Source organism: Toxotes jaculatrix, chromosome 18, assembly GCF_017976425.1.
Source record: "Toxotes jaculatrix isolate fToxJac2 chromosome 18, fToxJac2.pri, whole genome shotgun sequence".
Taxonomy (NCBI): domain Eukaryota; kingdom Metazoa; phylum Chordata; class Actinopteri; family Toxotidae; genus Toxotes; species Toxotes jaculatrix.
In genome coordinates, this window is record NC_054411.1 from 7,689,383 (window position 1) to 7,711,927 (window position 22,545).

Here is a 22,545-nt window from a genome sequence, read left to right on the forward strand (position 1 = left end):
TGATTTAAAAAGGACTTTTATTTTTTCTGGTCCAGTTGCCAAGGATAGTTAATTTATGAAATGAACATACACAATGTGCTGGCACAGATTTGATAACAGAAGAGAAAGAAAACATAAATGTTATGACAACTTCTATGAAATGAATGAGTGACTTACCACCTTAACCAAAAAACACATAAGTAGAAACTGAAACTAAACATCAAATGCAACATCTATTGCAAACCAAATAAATACACCTCTGGGTGATGTGGGGATTTCTAGGGACAATTGCACGGAATCAAAATATAGTGTTGAACTACCACATACTACTCTTTACAAACACATAAATACAAACATCCAGTTATTCCATATGCACTCCTTCACACACTTTTAATCAATCATCTTATTTACTTTTTCAAAATGCTGCTCTCGACATGTTTTTCACATCTGTACTGGAATCTCATTCAAACAACACAGTTGGAGGCAGTTAGTGATTTGAAAGAAAACAGCTGCTCCAAAGCAGCTGCTGTAGTGCTAAGCACTGAAAAGGAGGAGAAGTGGGCCAGTTTCCCACAGATCTTGGGGTGATATTGACCTGATTAGAAGTAAATACAAGGGTCAAGGGTTTTTTCTAATGTGTGGACTGGCAAAAAAAATCATGAAAAACTGTTTGGCATTTACATTCCCCCAGTTATACATGAAGGTGTCTCTAAAGACTGCGTGGGGAAGATGAGGGCTGTTACAGTCCAGAATTATCCTTCATAAAGAAAACTACTGCTCATATGCCGAGACACACAAACAGGGAATCATACGATAGGAAACAGACTCCTAGTGACCTAAAGGATTTATTAATCCCAAGACAAAAGGTTTCAGCAATTCAGCTGTCAGACAATTTCTATTCATTCTCATTCACTCATTCTCATCTCATTCGTCTCACTAATGGTCAAGCAGCAGGCTAGCTTATTCATAGCTTACAAAGGTCAACTTACTTTTTACAAATCATTGTCAAAAAAAAAATCAAAGTAATCAGCATTCAGTATATATTAAATTAGCATTGATTATCATTTTCACACAGAGCTGTATCCAAATAATGATAAACATGATAAAGCTCTCCTTCATGTTTCCAGTATTGTTTTTCAAGATAAGCTCAGACAACATTTCAATTCATCACGTTGAAAATGAGAAAGCAATTTAAGAGGAAAAAGTCACATGAATTTCATTCTTCTTTCAGCTCTCAAAGGCTGAAGCGATTTGTCCAGCAAAAACATGTCAAAACAGTATAAAAAAAACATCCAGATGTCTACAGCTGAAGGAGAGTGGAGTGGAGTGCACGAACTATGGGAGCACAGGCAGTTTCTAGGTGTGCAAGTCCAATGACAACCACAGTAGCCACCACCAGTGCAGCCCACAGAGGAACCACCCACTATGGTATTTTCTGGTCCTGACCAACCAGTAAAAACACCCCTGAATGGAATGAGTGGTTAGTGTGTGCCCTACATTCATATGAGAGCAGTGTTACCTGCTGTTAATTTTCAGCTGAGATCTCCTATCAGAACTGAGAGCTGAGCTGCTTGTCTCAGTAGACTGGAGAGAGAGTGAGCCCTGGAAGAAGAAGAAAAGGCAGCAAAAGGAAAAGCAAGCAGAATTGAGAGGGGCAGGAACTACTCTGGCCCAAAATACTGTTGTCTGGGCAAAGGCAGTATGGTTGTCTCCTCTTTTTCTTACCTAAGAGTCGCAAAAATGACTCTGAGGGCAGGGTAAGGCAAGGCATGGGGAGGCAGGGTGCAAGGGAAAGAGAATTCTTCATCCTGACAAAATCAGCTGCATTACATTTTACAATCTAGGACCAATCAGAAGCTCTTGAAACTATTGTAACTACATTGGCTGACTGAGTGAGTGATTGGCCCTTTCTCTTGGCATGTACAGTTGACTGGATTGTCCCGGGAGTCCAGGCTGATAGCTCAGTCATGCTGTCCACTGCTAGTCTAACTGGGTAAAACAATCAAGTGCCTCACTGGCCAAAATACAGGACTACAGGAGTCAAGCTGGGAGTTGGTTCCCTGAATGGTAACATCTCTACCCATCTTGTGTATGTCTTTATTTGGGGGTGCCAAGCTTTTTGGGAGTTCCTGGACGCTTTTGCCAAAAGTGTCCAGGGATGGTGAAAGCGTCAACACTCATGGACATGGTTTTGGACGGGATGACTGTGAACTGCTTGCGGTCAGAGCTGTACTTGTAAATGGACTCTACCATCTCAGGTGTGATAATGCGGGGGCCAATGCCAGTGAGCCGTACCATCTCCTCTGTTTCAGGGTTCATGGTGTAAACTGCTCTGAATTGGCAGCTCGTGTCTCTGAAGAGAATGAGGAAGTGATTGGCCGCGCTCTTCTCCATTTCCTAAAGAGACAGAGAAAGAAAGAAGTTAAGTGCAGCTAAATACAGAAATCAGGGTCACTAACAGTCTTGTTAGGGTGGACCTCTTCGTTGGACTCTGACACAGTGGGGTGGCTTACTTCAACAATCTTGTTTTTCTGTGGTTCATTGACCTTGCCGGCCAGGCAGCAGCGAGTGATAGCATTATGGATGATGAACTTGTTGGACTTAAAGCTAGGCTCCTTGTACAGCTTTGGTCCTGTAAGATATGGCATTTCCAAATGTCATTTACCCAACAAAACAATGCTTATTGGATTAATTAAAGACTCTCGCAGTTTGCAACATATGACTGACCTGTGTATTCTGGGATTGAGGCAGGGGAGGAAATAGTGGAGCCATTCTCCCAGTCCCGCTCTCCATTATGAGCACTCGTTCGTCCTGGTGACATTAGCCGGGAAGGAGAATGCGAACGGCTAGAGGGAGTCACAAAAAGATTTTCGGAGCTTGAGACTGTGTATACATGTGCCTTTGCCCCCCATAACACTGATAAGAGCTACCACAGGACCTACAAATATTGAACACCTTGATATCAATATTCTGGCAATATTTTAGGTAAGGCAATTGTGCTAAGAGAAAATATTTAAAGACATATTTATATGAAAAATGATCAGTAATAATATGGACATAGTAAAGTTATTTTTCTGGTTCATTTTATTCCACTGAATAATAGTTAATCTCATATAGTGATAACAATATTATGGTGATATAACTGATATATTTTCCAGCTCCATAATGTCATAGTAAATTTACTAATATGGTATAAAAGACATTTTTACTCTTTTGGTAGTTAAAATATTCCTTAGGTCGGTTCATCTTTATTACTGTATGTGGCTCCTACTTTCCGAGCATTTATTAAAGAAAAAAACAAGCTGTTGTGAATGTGCAGGTTACCTGGGAGACTTTCTAACAGACAGGCCTCCAGGGTCATTAGCCATGGAGGACAGGTTCATGGTTGAGTGGGAGTACACTTTGTTCAGCTTTGTGCCTAAAATGGAGGAAAGGAGGAAATCACCAAAACCAAATACATGTGAGAGTAGAAGAAGGCATATAAAGGCTAAGATTAGAGTGTGTAAATATTACAACTATTTACCCATGAAACCCTTGACAGGGCTATGAGAGAGGACGGAGTCATCTCTGAACACAGTCTTAGGTCTCTGCTTCTTGACACCACGAACCGTGGTGGGTTTCTGCCTCAGCACCTTGTCCAAATCTTCCATGATCTTCAGCTGATGTCTGCGTTCGTACTCCTGCCTAGTGAAGTCTCCTCTGCGCTGGGGAGTCCCCTCCACTGGCGGGGTGCGTGATGTTGGAGGGGTGCCTGGGGTCTGGGGTCTGTCCTCATTCTTATTCCCCCAGCCCTCAATGATCATCCACTGAGGCTTGCTGGAAGTAGACAATGTGTAAAACTTTCGAAGTGTGACACTGACATTGCAAAAACAATGGTAAAAGCACAAGGAAACTGATATATCAGACAGGTAAAGGCACTTGGGAAAATAAATAAATCCTAATCAACATCAGTTATATGCTGCAAAAACATAACAGTAATATTCTACAGCAACTTTACAAATCTGACCAATAATAAATTTAAATTAACGTAATGTCTTCATTTGTTTATGAATGAAGGTGTCTGAATGAAAAGGATCTCACTTTGATTCTTTCTCTTTTTCCTGTTCAAGTTTGCGTCTTTTCATCTCTTCTGCTCTCTTCTGCTGTTTCTCCAGCAAAGCTGCTCTTCGCTGGGCCATCTCATCCTCAGGTCGCTCCATGTCATCCTAATAAATAAAGACCGAAATAAAAAAGCAAGAGTGAGTTGACCTTACAAAAACAGCATTTTTAGAATGGCACATACAGTAATAATATTTAGTCACCCACCTTGAAAAAGAAACCAAGCCCTCCTCTTGCTTCTGGCTCTGTCGGGTCACTCATCGAGTCAGAGAAGGCATCAGGTACTTGGTCGTCCTCCTCCCCATCTCGCAGAGCAGACAGCGAGATCTCAATCAGGCTACTGCGTTTGCCATTCAACATCCCTGCAGGGGCATCACTCTCGAAGGAGCACTCTGATGGGGCACCAGAGCTGCAGCCCCCACCTGCAAGCCCTTCCTTCTTAGGCGGATGACCATGCAAGGACCCTGCCTCCAGGTCCATGCTAAATATACTATGATCGTCAGTGGAGCCTACCTCTGACAGGGTGTCATCTGCAGCAGGATGGGGAGTCTGGGTAGGAGTTGGTATTGGGGTGAGTGTCGGCGTAGGAACAGGAGTTGGTCCAGATGAGCGCAGCTCATCTAGGCTGCCAGAGTCACCAATAGAGAACGACGATGAAGTCTGCACTTGGGATTGCCAGGGATTTACACGACGAAGGTGGGGGATGCGGTCCACATTTTGAGGTGGGTTGAGAACCCTCGACAGGGTTGGGACCTTAATGTCCAAGGGACGACTGTGTTGGTGGTGTTTGGGACTTTTAGGGGGTACAGACTGAGTTCTTCGATGGACTTGAGGAGATTTAGGAGGAGTGGTGTGGTTTGTGATTTTGCGTGATGGAGATGGAGAGGAGGAGGCTGAATTTAAATCTCGTGTGGATTCTCGAGACATGCGTGCAGGGGCAGGGGCTGGGGTGGAGGTTTTTGGGCTGGCTGGAATAACCCAGGATTTGTTGTTGGAAGCTGCAACTTTCTTCTTGATTAGCTGGTTCTGCTGCTCAGTCAGTCGCTGCATGTCACTTTGCAGGGAGCTAAGAGCCGCAGTCAGCTTCGATACAGCATTGTTATAGTCACCTAGTGGAGCTACCATTTTCTCACCAGGTGTCCCAGTGCCCTTCTCTGCTGGGGTACCTGCCTTTTCTTTGGAGTGACTGACCTGTCTGTTGAGTGTAAGTTCCCCTTTAATATTACCCTCATCCTCCACTGAAGGGCGCTGTCCATCTTGTTCCTGCTGCTCTTCCTCCTCCATACGCGCTAGCCTTTCTTCCAGTGTCAAGCGAGAGAGGTCTTCTTCTGTGGAAGAGGTGCTGACCTGGCCATCCCCCCCTTCCCCTTCGCCTTCATTCTCACGCTGCTCCTTCTTTAACTGCAGAAAGGCACTCTTCCCCAGTCTTTGCCGGTGTTTTGCAAAAATGGCCTCAATGCGTTTCTTCTGTGCTTCAATGGCTTTGCGCTTTTCTTCAAGCCGAACTCCCAGCTCAGACATGTCATTACTGAGTTGTGGGCTCTTGCTGGGGCTTTCCTCAGACTTTTGTGCCCATGTGGTCATCTGAGGAGAAGAGGAATCGCTGGCTTTGGGAGAATCCATAAGCTGCTTCTTTTTGCGTTCTGCAAAACTAGTCATCTTCACACCGCTGTCAGACTCCTCTTTGCCATGGCCCCTAGCAGAATGTGCACCAGCAGCCGGTGTGGTTGGAGTGGACTGGGCCTTAGGCATGTCTTCTGATGCATCTGAGTCCACACTGCCATCTCTTAAGACTGAGTCGTCATCTCGTGAGCATTCAGAAGTGTTCCTGGTGCGAGTGGGCTCCCTGGCATCCCCTGGGGGCCGGTACATCATTCCTGAGCGTGTAGGGGCAGAGCAGCTGACAGCTGCTAAATTGCTGTTATGTCTAGAACTAGCAGGGTCATCAGGAGAGTGGAGGTAGAAGCCATCAGGAGCACCATCAGGGTGTAAACGAGGCTCCATCTTGCTCTCATTGTGGATAATTTGGAGAGCCTCTTCAATAGTAGGCAACTCTCCTGTTTCACTCCCTGCAAGGCCATTCTCCTCTGCCAGCCTTGGAATAGTGGGACTCTGGGTGGCCCAGGAAGCTCTCTGTGGGCCATTGGGGCCAGGGGGTTTGCTAAGCAAATGGCTGAGGTCTTCCGGAGGAGTGTAGGGCACTCGGGTTATGTTTTGGCCTGCTGGGTTGAGTTGGTCTGAGCTAACAGAGCGGGTTATCACAGGGTTGCCCATCACAATGTCCACATCACTGTCCAAGCCAAAAGGAATGCTGAAGGATACTGCTGACAAGGGGCGGCTAGGAGGGAAAAAAAAACAAGTATAAGTACAATTAAATTAAAAAGCACAAAAGACAGTGTCTAAATGTTACTGAATATGTGGGTCCTACCTGAGGGGTTTCTTACTCCATGTCTTTCCAACTCCTTCTATATGAGACATTGAGGTAGACTGAGTCAAAGATCCTGAGTACAATGGGATACACACAGACATGTAAAGGCATGCACACCACACAGGGATGCACAACACAAGGATGCACATATCAACCAAACAATACACCAATAAAAAAGGAAAAATGTGTACAAAAAGTTAGCAAGGACAATACAAGTAAGAAAACAAAAAGGATCATACAACATGAAACACAACTAACATACAGACAAGCACTGAGGGGAACAAGTGAACCAGACTGTAAAATGATAGAAACGTACAAAACACTGTAGCTTAATGTAATGATGAGAGGACAGCCTTAATCTTACCCGATGCAGGGGAGGAGATGGGGAGGAAAGGCTTCTTGAAGATAGAAGGGGAGGTACTGTAAGGCAAAGAAAAAACCTTTCAGTTCAAACAAGTGCATCCAAAGAATATGCGAGCAAAATAATATTCAGAGAACTTCTATACCTGTTACCACTCAAGCTACTTGGTGTTACTGGTGTGGATCCACCTAACAACAAGGAAAACCCACAATAGGACTTTTTAAAAGATATTCAATATGATCTTATTTGTAGGATTTCACAGTATTTACAAAGCACCATAAAAATAGTGACACTTACCTAATGTGTCTATTGGCTGAACAAATTCTGGCCTTTGTACTTCAAACCAGCTAAGCAGTTCTGCTAGGAAACTCAGCAAGTTGAGCTAAACGAATCACACAGAATACATCAGGCATTAAGAAGACAATACAGTACTTAATATATATATTTTTCGAATGTGTTATTCAGTCTATTGATGACTGGGTGAGTAAATATAAGTACCTGAAGCTCCTGTGGTGTGTATAGCATGTCCTCCAGTGCCAAGTGACAGCAACACTTCAGACAGCTGTCACAGAATTCACGGATGAACTGCAGGTTGTACAGGTTGTCTGATACAGACATGGAATCCTTCATACACACATCTTACAGAGAGAGAGAGAGAGAGAAAAAAGTGTTAAACTGACTTAAAAACATTAAGTACTAAAAAGCATGTGTTTACAGTGTTTGTTGGTACCTTCAAGTCTTAGCAGGCCAGGGCAATAGTAATGTATGACAGCAGCAATAGCACAACCACTGGACAAGTCTTTGACTTCATTCACCGCTGGAAAGATGGGCTTTTGTTTGGACTGAATTTTATCTTTCCTGTAGCGGAGCTATAAAAAAAAAAAAAAGAAAAAAACAGAAAGAAAAAAACAATCAAATACTGCAGTGTGATCTTAAAATGTTTATACGTTAGTTACCAACCACCAAGGCCGGGTTTTTCCAAACATGGATCAATACTTTAAAATCTTCAAAAAAAAAAAAAAAAAAGAAGAAAAGAAAGAAGAAGAACCGTAGCATGAAGGTGAAAAAGAGGACAAATAGAGTTCATGCTAATGTGTGCAAAATAGAGAGAGATTAGGTGAACAAATGGCAGATGCAGAGGGAGCGATTTAATCAGAGCAGAAAGAAGGTAGGTTTTGTCAAGAAAAAGTGGGACGAGTGAGGGTCTCAGGAGGCAGAGAGAAGAGGCAAGAGAGAAAGAGAGAAAAAAATGTTTCAGGTACGACGATGGTAAACAGAAAAACAGCACACTGTCAGCAGGGACGAACTGACTAGAAGCCTGTTTCTGTAAACCCCTTAGCCTTTCACACACAAACACACACCTCTGTTACACAGACAACCAGAGAAACTGGTTGTACATTGTACACTTTCAAGGCCTGCTTGAGGGCCAATTGTGATTCATGCACCACTCAAGTGTCAACAAACAATGCCTTTCACGTCCCTATCATGCCCTGCCCTATGACATTTATGCTGTGACATGCAATTTAATGAAGACTAGATTAGAAAGTGATGCACACTCGCATTCTCACACCAACATATGGAGGAAAAAAAACACACCTGACTATCAGATATTTGCTGATAAATTTGATGGAGACACTGGAGGGATGTAGGGACAGGGGGAAGGAGCAGAGGAAAGGAGGGAACTTACAGGAACAAGTTTCCAGTACCAGCGAGTAGGACACTGCCAGAGAGGAGGAGGAGGGACAGGAAATAGAGAAAGACGAGGAAGTGGAGAACAGGAGTGCAAGGAGAGGTATTAAGCCAACAGTGGGAGAAGTAGACAAAGAAGAGAAAGGGTTGTGATGACGGTAATTTCTTGACATGACAAGACAAACTTGTTGACAAAGCAGTGACGCTGCCCTTAATTTATTGTGTCAACCAGTACTTGCTAGCTGAGTAAGAGTGGGTGAGGGCCTGCCAGGGCAGAAAACCAATATGAGCTTAATAGATGGGTGCTTTTTTTATAGTATTGAGTACATAATCCTAGACAGATTATTGTGTGTTTGGATATTCTAATGTGTGACAAGAGACAGAAATTCACTAGATGTGTAATGTAATACTCACAGAGGGTTGAACAGGTTGGGGCTCTGTAATAGCTTGAGATGAGTCATCCTGGGATCCATCAGTAAGTTCTCTCAGCTTCTGGTTTAACTGAGAGCATGGCCAGAAGAAAAAATAGTTATTACACATTGATCAAGAATCTGTACTATGTATTGTCACATTTATAAAACATATCATAAAAAAAAATTACAAGATCCCAATTCCCCAATAAACATACATGGGGTTATCAACAACAGAGGACTTAGGAAAATTAAAGTCTGAACAACAAGAAATATCTGACAGGATACAATAAAGATGTGTACTTGTGTACTTGAATTAAGTGTTGTTTTTCTCTGGCTCGCTCCTTACCCCGTTAACCCAATGAAGCAGAGCATCCTCCCATCTGGAAGCTCCACCCAGCAGCTCAGCAGAACCACATGTCTTCACCGCAGTCACCGTCTCCATGGCTCCCACGGCCATCAGGGCATCTATCACTGCCAGGTGAGCACTCTGCACCAATCACATGGAAGAAAAAAGAGGAAGTGTCAGAGATGAGACCAGTCACAGTGGAGGCCAGACAGAACCCAACAGCATAAATCAATTACAGCTAACAAAATAATGGCAGACGCTGATATTTTCTACTGCTCTAGCAGTACACAGCTTGCTGCAGAAGAGAAGTCACCTCTTACCACTGCAGTACTACTAATATTTACAAGCAGTATCCTCTAGGGGTCACCAGAAGCCAGCTCCGAGTCAGCAGAAACACTAACTAGAGTTCCCAGCAAGCACTTCAGTACATGTGGGTGAACTCTGGACCTATGTTTGTACAATCATTGAATCATTAAAGAGGCAATGGACCTGTAATATGATAACATGTGTGTTCCTGGACTGTCATTCCTCAGCTGCTTTCCCTTTATTTGCCTTCTCTCCAGAGCGCTTCCCTTCTTTTTTGCGCAGTGAAATATTGCTGTATGACTCATGTGTAAGAGACTGCAGGATAAAATGAGGTGTTGTAACTAGATCACCAGGAAGTATGACAAAGAACTGCATTCTCTGTAAGAAACAGGTGTTCCATGTCTTTTCTGGATTTTTGGTGTATGAATGTGTTTTTCTGTCAGACAACAAATTGACCAAAAAAACTAATTACTACAGATAGTTTTTTCCCCCCACACATATACAAGAAACAACAATAACAACAACAACATTGCTTACATATATTTTCCATTCCCAAGCATTTGTAACCAACAGACATTTCCTCATACTCGAGGGACCATTACTGTGCTCTCTCTAATGGCCAGAGCCCATTAAAATGCACCACCAACATTATCAGCTCAGTCAGAGAGAATGGCTTAACTCTATAAACCTGTTAGCTCATTAGAAGTTGTGCTCCATTCATGCCATGGAGCTGAAACCAACAGTACTTTATATGTCTAACCTCCATATTGCTCTAAACGATTAAGAAACTTAAACCATTTGCATGTGCATTTCATTCATACAGACATCTGGCAAATAAATTAACTCTTGAGTGAATTTATGATAGTACTCCTGTCCCTTGCCCTCTTTATCCTTGTCAAGTCTTATGTATTTAATGGATGATCCTCCTATCTTTGTCTCTTCTTTCTATATTACTTTTAGTTGCCATCCAAAAGCAGGCCTGAGCCCCCTCTCCCCTCACTACTAGCTAACTGCTACAAGCCCCTTGTTATAATAACTAATTCTGGCCAACGGAGGGGGCAGGTAGGTCACAAACAACACATTCCTGTCATGGGGCCACTCCTTCAATCTCCAATCTTCCGTTTTGAGCCTAATCTGTGCAAATCAGTGCCTGCTCCCTTTTACTACTTACAAATTCCACTTTCGAGGCCAGACATTCTTACTCTAACCTCTTACGTTGCCCCCGATATGGGCTGGTTGTAGTCCAGCTGCGTGCATGAGCCCTGTCTGCATGTCTGCCTACTCAACCCTGATGTAAAGTGCTGACCTGGACAGACCCTGTGCTGGGGCAGGCAGGGTGGGCTATGCCAGCAAAGGCTTGTCAGATAGTATTGGGCCAAGCTCTCTGGATGTGCTGTAGTCAGTCACTGGGAGCCTAGTGGCCCTGGCTGGCCTGGCCTCCTAACACTGTTGCCAAGACTGTTTGTATGTTGTATGTTCAGTGGAAATGGCTGCAGTACAGATGGGGACAAATAATCTGACATAGGGACTAGCCACAATCTTACTGATCTGACTGATTCAGAGCATGATTGCTTTGCACTGATAACTGAAACATGGTAAGGATGGACACAAATTAAAACAGACAAAATGAAAAAATAACAAATCTGAGCAAATTCAAGTTTTTGTTTTACAATTTTTCAGCCTGACGTAAACAGACAAGAGACAGTTTAACTGTATTAAAAGTTAATTTGATGTGTGATTTTAAATAAAGTTAATATTGTGATATTGATTTCTCTGAGCCCTACAACATGGGCCACTGATGTTGAGCAAAATTCTGCCAAAAGCTGTCTGAAACTCTCAGGATAAAAACAAAGTGATTTAAGGTAGGAACATATTTTTGCATTTAGCCACAAAGTGTAATCATAGGTTGGAGCAATTGTCATAGGGTTAAAAGGAGACAAGATGACTGAGAGAAAAAGAAGAAATGAACAAGCGAGAATGACAGACTTAGCGAAAGTGGCCCACCCTGTTATCATACAGTACAGTAATTATTCAGAGGAGAGGGTAGCGGGTAATTCATGACAGAAAGTGCAGAATGTAAGGGGAAGAAAAGGGGCTGCTAGTGGATTTCCCCTTGCAGACCCAGGAGAGCTCACTAAGCTAAATCACAAGTCTCCCTAATGAGAGGGGAGAGAGGAGCAACTCATGAACACGCAGCACAGAGCCTGCCAGATCACCATAACAACCAACCAGCTGACCCACAATGCATCTCAACACAAGCCTGACCGCAGCACTGCTCCGTGCTCCTGGCTTAGCACCGGCTCTCAGCTCGCAAACATTCAGCCAGGAAACAGTTAGCACTTTGCAAACTAATGTGACACAGAGGGGGAAATTATTGCCTCATCAATTAACCCCATTGACATGAAGTCTTTATGGCCTAATTATGGCAAAATTTATTGTGTCAACAATGTGCCAAACAAAGAATGCAAAGGTATCTTGTGGATCACCAAGTGAGATTATGGTGAGGGCAAAATCTGATTATGTCTGAAATATGACTTAACCCCATCCCCCTACCCTGCCTGGGGCCTACTGAGGGGGACACAAACAGGGGGATCAGGCAGGTCTGGGGACCAACAGGGGGACTTTGGACAGGAGGTTATATGGTAATGCGATTGCTCATATGAACATGAAGGAAGGAAGGAAAACCACTCTAAAATAGCTTTACACCTTTTTATTATACAAGTTTGTTACTATCCCACATTAGTTTCCCTTAAGCAAAGGCCCAAAGCAGAACAAACAGTGCAAGATGATCGTTAGTGTTTCTGATAGTCTGCCACTTCTATTTTCAACTAAGCTCCTGACTGATGCTCACTTGAGCAGAAACTTGCCAACACAGCAGTATGATTTAAGACAAAGTGTCAGTGCCCATCCAAAATCAACAGGGGACCAGAAGAGGGTTAGCTGCATTATGGCTACATGACTTACTTTGTCAGTGTGGGTACAAATATTTAACCCCGCCTCCAGTGCAATCAATTTCAGTGTGTTTGAAATGGATAATATATGATGATATCCTACTGTCTCAACCAACAATGGACGAAACAACTTTGTAACAAGTTTGATGTTGTGAGAGATGTTAGGTGGATGGTGAGTCAGTTGTCATCTCTGGCGTGTCATCCATTCGTGGATGATGACGTTCAGTCTGCATGGCAGATTATCTCTAATCTTCACAGATCTTTATCCTCAATCTCAGGAGTGATGGGGGCTGGGCTACCACCCGAAGGACAGTTTCCAGCAGGATACACATTCACACAGAAACAGCAAGTAAGAGGTGGAGCCAGGTGGAGGCTTCATAGATGATGCCCACTCCAAAGATGCCCAAGGATGCACCATCTACAAATGCTTTCATTTCTGGGTAACTAATGCCTATAAAGACACTCGAGCTATCGCAAGATAATACTGGAATGAATTATAGAACACATAGTTTCTAATATTATTGTCAGTAGCATGTACACAATGCATGCATGGATTTACAAGACACCACAAATTAATATACTAAGTATATAACTAAGTAATATAACTAAGCCCAGAATTGCACATAATATGGCATATTTCACATAGGTCAGACTTTCATGTTTCCCTCTAAATTAAAAGGTTATATATACAGTATTTCTATAATTTCAATAACAAGACATTCAAAACAAGATGAAGTCTAAGTAAATAAACCTTGACCCTCTCATATTACATACAATTCAGAGGAAAAGGTGACTCAGTTTCCATGTCCTAGATCACACAGCTCACACCAGTCATTTTCTTCCTGAATATTTCTGAATCTATTAACTAAGGAATGTCAAGGTCTAGAGGCAGGGACAAACAAGAAATGCTTCTTCATCCTGTAGCAACAGCTTTAATGAAGAGACTAATCGCTGTAGTAGTTAAGTGAACTATGATGCCTCTGTTTTGCCCTACTTTGATCATGGCACCAACTGTGTTGTTTTGTAAAGAGAAGGTCACTGGCGGTCTGTACTAACATCGGTGCAGCAACCCAAGCCAGCATGAGCATCTTTATGGGTCAGGACAAACCTACATCCCTGGATTTATACATGAGCCAACTTTCATAATTATTAGCAATGAATAGCAATGATGTAAAATGTGTGATGTATCAATAACAAACTGAAAAGTCATCAACAGTGCATGGCAAGGCACCTTAACAAAAAGCATGACTCAGCGTACTTTTATGTAAATGCGCTATATGTTATCGTCTTTTTTTTGACACAGATATGCGAAGCTGTTATATACTGCAGCAGATTGCTGCTATACCAAAGCCGTTTACCAGCCAAGACCCACACTGATGCTCCATCCTTCTAATGCTGCTGCAGCATGACCCACTTTCCTTGCTTGCCACACAGTAGGTACAGTGCCAGTCAGTAGCAGACATGCTCAGACAGCAGCCTTGGGCCAAGCAGCAGCTAGAAGGCTCATACACCAATGCAGTAAACATCAAATACAACACTAACAGTAACAATAACAACCATAAGAGTATCATGATTAGGACTACAGGCTGAGATGGTCTATAGTCTGCTCTGGAAGCAACACCAAGTCTGAGACACGTGCGTGCAGACTGATTCGTGCACACACAAATTACAGCCACATCATGGATATTTATCTAAAATATTTTTGCCATTGAAAGCCTTGTTGGTGCTTTTGGTGTGAAGAGGCACATCTGTCTGTGCAGGTGGTTGACTGTCAGAAATCCTACAAGAGCAAGCAGGTGTGGGGTTTAGAAAACAGTCCTGCACAAAGGACTATATGACCTCACATTTAGTGCAAGCGGATTTATATTTCCATAGATTTTGTCATATTAGGTATAGCTACACCACAATAATACAAAACCAACGTCCAAATTCTCATTCTCATTCCCAAGCTCTACTGCTAATGGTCACAGAATTTCTGTGCTATTTAGTTAAGATAATGTCACAGGTGCATGCAAACCTTTTCAAGCATACATTTAAGCTTATCATCACAACAGCCAGCACCAGCAGTGGCGCACCTGCTGCAGTGGCCAGTAGACAGCAGCAGTGGAGCAAACCGTGTTCAACTAACAACAACAACACTACACATACAGATCCCTAGAGACTCCCTACGAAGCTTTGAAAAACACAGCTTGTGTGTGCATGAACCAAGATGCCTGGGAAAATGCAGCTGTTTGTCATTTTGTGAGGAAGACAATCTGTATAAAGGGATGGTTTACTAGAATATTTCAAAAGAGAGAGAGTGAGTGAGTAAGAGAGAGAGATCCAAGAGATCCATTGTCAAGGGCTAAGAGGACAAACCAGTTTCTCTTGATTTAACTCACGAAGCCAGCCCAGAGTATTCTTTCAACACAGTATCTAAAGTTTCACCAGAACTGTTTAGCCATTGTTCTGGTCTGGACCATCTATTGTATCTATATTCTCCCTCCCTCTCACGCCCATGAATTAAAGTAGTCATCCCTTGTGTCACCACGACTGCCCTAGCCCTAGCAGCTGGATCCACTCATCCTCTCGGATCAGCTGGGGGCAGCATTGGGGGATGGGACTGGGGCTCAGAGGGTGGGGGTCTTTTTGATGTCCTTTAATCCCTAGAATCAAAGCATAAACATGCCCCTATATCAACAACCAAGCCCACTCAACCCCTTCTGCTTTTCTGCAGACTCATAGGTAGCAGAGCATCTGGTTCCCCAGGAGAAGACATTCACTTCTTAGCCTGACAGACAAACATAAAGCAGTTTCTACCCAAACAACTGTTGTGACATCTCCTTGAATCAATCCATGCAGGCTAATACTGCCTGCCAGAACAGTGTAGCATCATCTACTATGTGTTTACTGTTCACATAACCCATTCAAATCAGTTAGTTCCTATATAAGCACCATAACTTTACCATTTTGATGGGTTTATGCCGGAGGTCTGCATCAGTCACTAGCATGTTCTCGTCTTTGGAGACTATGCCTTTCTGAGTGAGGAGCTCCAGCAGGGCAACGTTGTCTTTGGGTTGTGCCTCGGCTCCGGTGCCTCCCAGTAATAGGCTGTAGGTCCGGCAGTAGAGTTCTGAGGACTGCAGAAGGCGTGTGACTGGTGGTTTAAGATGCTCCTGCTCATACTGGTCACAGTAGAAAGGGTCACGCAGCTCTGCAGGGACATTCTCTACCAAGAGAAAAACATACAGACACTGTTTGGTATGTTCCTGCAGTAGGAGAACTAGGTGCAGAATTTAACAAACAAATGTGGTGAGTGAGATGTATAAATAAGATAAAGTTCTGAATACTCTGAAAATGGGAGTAAGTTCTCTCAATAGCAGTCCCTTCATTTCCGCAGTCAAAGGTCATCATGAACATATTCTATTATTACTGGCTTGGAAGGAAAACTGCTTTCTTCCAGGTTCAGTGGCAGATTAAGACAGCTGGTGTGAGCAGAGCAAGCATCAAGGTCAGTGGGGCATGATGAGCTCAGAGGTTGGCATCTGCAGATTATAAGAAGCTCTGCCACTTGTTTCTTCCATCTTTTTTAAACCTCGTTTCATTTTTTTTAATGTGAATGTCTGTGAAAATTGCTCTTTCAGATCTTCACAGAGATATGTAAGTCTCAGAAGCAGAAATCAGCAACCTGACTGAAATCTGCAAACTCAAAACTATCAAAAGCAAATAAGAAAATTCTAAGTCTGTGTCGCCTCAGAGAAATTGTTGTAAAGCAATAATACACCATTAGTGGCTATCTGAACGTTGCTAAATAATCTGTTCAGACTGGTCTTTCTGTAAATAAGATTGGCACAGCCTAGAAAAATGATCCTAAAAACACACACTTGACACACCCTCTGTGAAACTGGTTTCTCTGCATCCAGACCAAACCAGCAGCAAACTCAATAGCCTGTGTCCCTGTGCAAACATACTGGAATAAGCGTCTCAGTGTTTTAAAGGGCCTTCGGGAAAAAGGTTGACAAGCTGAAATACCAGCAGTCTGCCTGAAAAGAGAAAGTACGAATTTAACAGTAATGTGTGTAAATGAGCGCCTTAGATGGTACAAAACAGAAGAAACAGAGAGGTCATTACAAGGGAGGTGTCACTATATTGTTGTATAATTATAAAGTCATGTAATAGATTCACTGACATCAGACAACAAAACAATACAGCCAGCTTCAAAGGTGAGACAATGCCCTGTTCTCTGTCCATGATGACTATAGATGTTAGACAACATTGTCGGTCACGCCACATGGTCCATTTTGTTGTAAATATGCTCCTGCGTGCCAAAACTACAACGCACACTTTACTGCTGTAAACAGTGACACACCAACCAAAACGTACACCTTTAGCCAGAGGTTCACATAGTTACATGATACAAAAAAAAAAAAAGTCTTCCCACGATGACGTGTATGAAGAAAAAGAGAAACTTCACCAGAAGGCAAAGCAGGATGCAAATGCCACAACTCTGTGAGATGAGCGAGGTCGATATGAGCATGATTTCCCTATGAGACCGTCTGGCCATGAATAATGACTTTGTGTGTCACATACAGTATATTACAAAGAAAAACTGGATACAAATTTAGAGCTGCAAATACATACACTATTTTCCAAAACTGTACACATCAAAAACAACAACACCAATCACTCGATAAAGCACATAACTAAGGTGAAAAAAAACAAAAAAGGAATAGGAGGCAATAAAAAGAATGACAAGTAGGAAGGCTTTAGAGTAACTAAGTCTCTGCTGACATCACCATATCTCCAGGGGAATATTTAGATTGAAAACACAAGCTTGTGTGTTTGTATAAACTCGAGCAACAGCCTCTCTGTCACTCTCACAGGTCATGGGGTTGCTGCTTATCTACTGGACTGAGTAAAAAGGCAAAAGTCAAATGTGTGCAAAGATGATTAACTACCACACCATCATAGTAGGTGAGCAGGGAGATCATTCTTCAAGTAGAGACGCTGAAGCAAGCATTTACCATCTACTGTGGACATTTTGACCCACAGACTTTATTCTTATCACCTGCAGGAGCTCTGTGTGGTAGCTAACCTCTTACCTTTTTGTGCAGGAGGAAAGCAAACAGGTTTTTTTTCAACAGCAGTGTCGTTGTTTTTATCAAGACTACAAAACTATTTCAGTGATCGGCCAGTATGCACAATACTTAAATTAGCTAAACTCTTAAAAGGTACACTGAAACAGCTTGCCACTGTGGCTGTAGTCAGTTCAGCTGTGTGAGCTCCTATCTGCACTGACTTGCACTCCTCCTGCTGATAACAACAGCCATGTGTCCTTCTACTTCATTGACTGATTGAGCTAGCATGTTGGTCATGTCACAGACTTTACCACACGTGTCTGACAGTAATCAACACATACAGAGCAACACAAACATTGTCCAAACAAATACTGCCTAACGTCTGCCACAGTTTGAACCAACCTGGCTCCTCTGGAAGAAAAACTTTAGGCAAGACCCCACCACTCACCCATTCTCATGTACATTTAAGTGAAACGACATCACTGGATTTCAGGAAGGTTGTCACAGTAACAATAGTAACTATCTCTATTAATAACATGGCACAGCAGGTTGCAAAACCTGCTGGATTTGACAGTCTAAACTGTCAGGTTGCTTACTGGAACCATTCAGGAAACCTGGCACAGATTAAATAATTCATAAGAGCTCAAATATGCAGAACTGTGCAAGGTAAGCATACATAAGTTCAAATGACAAGATAAGCCACTTCCACCCCCATGTCATCTTTAGGGACCAGTACATGCCTGCTCAATTAAATTTACGTTCGGTGGCTAGTTTTCTTTTACTCTACCACTTGAAGAGAACTTTTTAAGAAATTAATAACTCAGAATTGTATGTGTTTTGATAAGGAAAATTCTCCCTGAAGAATTGAGGTATAAACATCCTCATCATGTGGTGAAAAGGATCAAACACCGATGATTATCCGCTCTCATTTTTAGAACAAAGCAGGCACTGTTTTGCTGCCCTCAAATCTAGCGGCAGTGAGAGGGGGCTATGTTAACACCCTACCCTACATGTGACCACTAACTCTGAGAGAAATGCAGATGCCAACATAAACATTAAACTACTGCTTAGGCATCTTGGACAAGACTGGAAGAGATCGTTATTTGATCTGCCTACATGTTAAGACTGTACTGTTCTTTTTATGATAACAATATTTCCTAATTTCAGCATATTTCAGTAGCCAACTGTAAGACATCCAATGATGCAGTTATCAAATGATGTACATTTTCAGATGATCATGTATTTGATTAATAAACCAACATCTGACATACTTCAAGCACTACACATGAGGTGGCCTTTCTCCCTGTACTTTCACAGGTCCACTTACCATAAATAAGCCATGCCTAACAGCCCCGTGTGTCCTGTAACACATCACCACAGGCGGCCCTCTAGTATGACATAAGCACAGTAGCCTTATATTGCATTAAAGGGTCAGTGTGCACAGAGGCACATCCTATAGACGATAATAGAGTCTAATTACATTTCATGTGCTGTAGAGACTAACAGGACAACACTGGACTACAGAGTGACAAAGTGTGCAGGACGTGATCGCCTAGCAGAAGTGTTCTGTAGCTTACTCTGATCCTTGGCCTCCCTGTGTGGTGTGGCAAGTGACTACTCTTACAATAAAGTATCACAATATCTTGAAACACACTTTGGAACTCACTAACTGTATAAAGGGGTTTTCCTAAGTCTGAAACCTAAGAGTTTCATATAGTACACCAATAGGATTTCCTATCTCTTGAGTAAACACTAATACCAAGACAACATCCTCCTCAGGTCCTTGTCTCTTGTTGACTCACCATAGTTACAATGATTGGTAGAGGATGAGTAATCATTCCAATAGGATTTCAGTATGATCCAAGCAGCTCTGTAGCTAGGTGCGGCTAACATACTAAAGAAACACAATGTTTGATACCTGCAGGTACAAGGTGGGTTGGTTTAACTTCTAGAAAAAAAAATAAAAAGAGGATAACAAAGACACTAATGACCAAAACAAAGAGTGTTTAAGCCTGGCCATAAGCTGTTTTGTAATTGGTGACTAAGTTGTTTACAGATGGATTTCAAAGACACACAAATCACATTAACAGAATAGACTCAGAAGTAAAACAAAAACAAAATTTGCATATATCAATCACCTTATGAACATGCCAGTTTATATGAGCATGTTTCCCCCAAGCCTACAAACTGGTGAATCAAGAGTTTCTGGTCTCATTCCAATGTAAAGGCACAAACTAGTTTGACTTGCACTTAAATGATCTGTCAGGTGATTGCAACTACAAGGGCAGATCATAAATTACACCTTTCTCTAACCACTTTTCCTTCATCTTCTGTGGAAAACAGACATAATCTAAATGTCAAGACATTACAGAAGATCATTAGACAGTGTTTTGGTAATGAGTAGCCAAACATCTATGATCAAAATCTTAAAATACACAGAATTACAAAATGTAGAAAATATGATTGGACCTATATATGTTGCATGAACTAACAGACAAAAAGAGTAAAATATTTATTTAAGTACTTTTGGACTTTTGGTATGTATAACCCTGCACTACCTAATTCCTGTATATAAAAGCATGTAATGATGAGATTTTAGGCTGCTTCTAAGTGTTATTGTGAAACTCCAACCATAATGTTATTTGGTAGATCAAACTAAGTCTAGAGGGAGAATCTACTTTGTGTACAGTCTATTGTTAGAGCAAGGAGCTGTGGGGATGATCTCCTTTCCATTCAAAAAGGATGGCTCTGTGTTTCCTTGGCTGTTGTGGGTCTTTTTTTTAGCATTTAGAGAATTTAAGCATTATGTTTCAAACTGTTATACTTATGAAACAATTAGAGTTGGTTAACTTTACACACAATTAGAATTGGTTAACTTTATGTTTTTAATTTGGTTGTTTTATGTCATTAGGCCCTTTTCAGCTCCATCTAAATAAAGACCAGTGATGTCGACCGTATGCAGTCCATGTGAAAGTTCATTTTGTACTGCAAAGACTCAGAGATTAAAAATGTTGTCTATTGTCACCATTAGGTGAACTGACCTGAAAGAGCCGAGGACCAGATGACCTGGTCTGGCTCCTGCTGCGCTATCTGTTGTTCTTCCCAGCTGAGTTTCTGGGAAGGGACTTGATGATGTCATCCTGACTTTGCAGGAAGCTATCAGTAAGGCCGTTGAGTTGATTAAGACAAAAACTGCACATCAACACAGTCTCGGCCTTCATATTCCTGTAGCTTGGCATGGAGGGTGACTTTGACCGGAGGGCGTGGTCGAGGTGCTAAACAGAGTACACAGAGGCAGCAGCCTAAGGCCCTGGGCCTAGGGCTTGCCTGGGATTGTGTAACATGCAAGTCATGTTGTTAAAGTAAAATAGAAACTGAGTAAACTCTGTGCTTAAAACCTTGACCATTAACCTGCAGCTGAGTATTTATTTTACATGCACATCTCAGGAATGTGAATGTGTTTTCTTAATTGTTTTTTGTCTCGTGCTGCTTTAATCTTACCTGAATAGGAGCCTAAAACAAAGAGACTTATCACCTCAGGGTCTGAGTTGATGCTGCTCTGAGATTTGTCTTAAGACACCACGACAACTCTGTCTTATGATACGTATGCTCTATGCAACAAGATCATTTCCTTAGGTGGGTGTGTTTTGCATCATAGATGCTGGATGGATTCTCACAAGCGCCTCTTGAGGTTTGTTGACTAAGGGTTTTGGAAGAGAACCCCTAATAAATTTCAAAGGCACAGCAGTCTGTGCAGTTTATTCACTCAGTGCACAATGAGCTATTGCGTGCAGCTATTTGATCCTAATTTATTAAATTGTTGGTTGGGATTGGTTGGGGCTTATAAAACACTGGAACTGTGAGAGTTAAGAATGGTACTGAAACCCATCTCCGCCCCATGCTCCATATTAAAAAGATTAAAACATACCCAGTGGCCAGCAAATTCTCACTGAAGCCTGGCGGCTAGAAATACGACAAAACTGGTTAGCGTGATAAGGCCTAGGGAGGAGGCCCGGTTCTATGAGACACACATACCTATAAAATGTGACCACCCATTCAGTGAGAACAAATGACATGTGTCAGAGTCAAAAAAAAAAAAAAAATGCATACAGCGCATGGTCCCCCTTTCATATGCTGCTCTTTGTGCTGAAAATCGCTGAGCTGTACACACACTGCAGTTCCCCTACATGCATGTGATTTTCGCCTCACTGCTGAACAGAATATAAACATATTTCAGGACAACAAAAGGATGGTGGTCTTCATACAAGCTCTGTGAATAATGTGATAACTCACCAGGCCTGCAGCCTAAACTGTAACCTACCTGCACTGCCGTAGGACTTTGCCAGTAGCCATCCGACACTTGCGCATATTTTTGCTTTAGTGGAGTCATACAAATCCAATGGCTTTATGTCTGGGATCACAAAAGTCTTCCTCATGGTAGGGGAGTCCACCATAGCGAGTCTGTGAAAAAAGGGAAGCGGTGCTGGCAAAAAAAGGGCTACAAGACAGTATAAAAATATTCAAGCAATCATTCTTTTAGTAGGCTGTTCCACACGACCGGGGCTTGGATTACGGATGTGGGAATGGGTTTTGTCAGGAAAATATCCGGCCCGGAGCTCCTTCCAAGTCACTTGATGTCCCTGTCTGTGTGGTTTTGGAAACAAAAACCCTGTGAAATTACGCCTTACGACCAAGCGAAGTCCCGACCCGCCGGGTTAGAAGAGAAAACCGGACTATTACCCTCCTTTTTGCCCTTCGTCCGCATTGCTGTGTACCTAGTTCGCTGAACGGCGCTCCACTGAGAACACCGCCGATGACTGACTACCAGGTGCTCCACACTGGCAGCACTCGCTCATCCCGGCGTCCAATAGGAATTGAGCTTGGGCAGCGGGGGCGGGATCTCCCTGTGTGAACGCA

The 22,545-nt window shown here is 42.5% G+C and overlaps 1 protein-coding gene across 3 annotated transcripts; it reads right to left on the minus strand.

The window, feature by feature from the left end:
- Positions 1 to 6: 6 nt before the first annotated feature.
- camsap3 (calmodulin regulated spectrin-associated protein family, member 3) lies at positions 7 to 22,435 on the minus strand. 3 transcript variants are annotated; one of them, XM_041063617.1, is made up of 17 exons: positions 21,950 to 22,435; positions 15,517 to 15,779; positions 9,315 to 9,455; positions 8,970 to 9,056; positions 7,597 to 7,735; positions 7,365 to 7,504; positions 7,164 to 7,248; positions 7,012 to 7,054; positions 6,870 to 6,925; positions 6,506 to 6,539; positions 4,285 to 6,415; positions 4,060 to 4,184; positions 3,503 to 3,795; positions 3,304 to 3,397; positions 2,707 to 2,825; positions 2,493 to 2,611; positions 7 to 2,376 (listed from the first exon to the last, which is right to left on the minus strand). In XM_041063617.1, exons 1-17 carry the CDS (start codon positions 22,080 to 22,082, stop codon positions 2,077 to 2,079), a joined length of 4,302 nt encoding a protein of 1,433 aa, XP_040919551.1. In that variant the 5' UTR covers positions 22,083 to 22,435; the 3' UTR covers positions 7 to 2,076. The 3 variants fall into 3 exon arrangements, with proteins under 3 accessions (XP_040919551.1, XP_040919550.1, XP_040919549.1); XM_041063616.1 differs by having other exon boundaries at positions 6,506 to 6,542; XM_041063615.1 differs by having other exon boundaries at positions 6,506 to 6,578.
- Positions 22,436 to 22,545: the final 110 nt, after the last annotated feature.

What these genes read in the sequence shown, in the direction of transcription:
- camsap3 (XM_041063615.1), bottom strand. Translation starts at nt 22,082, where the DNA reads ATGGTGGACTCCCCTACCATGAGGAAGACTTTTGTGATCCCAGACATA. An exon ending in TGGCCTGCTAAGACTTGAAG is followed by an intron (nt 7,505 to 7,596) that starts GTACCAACAAAC and finishes TCTCTCTGTAAG; the next exon opens with ATGTGTGTATGAAGGATTCC. An exon ending in ACACACCACAGGAGCTTCAG is followed by an intron (nt 7,249 to 7,364) that starts GTACTTATATTT and finishes TGATTCGTTTAG; the next exon opens with CTCAACTTGCTGAGTTTCCT.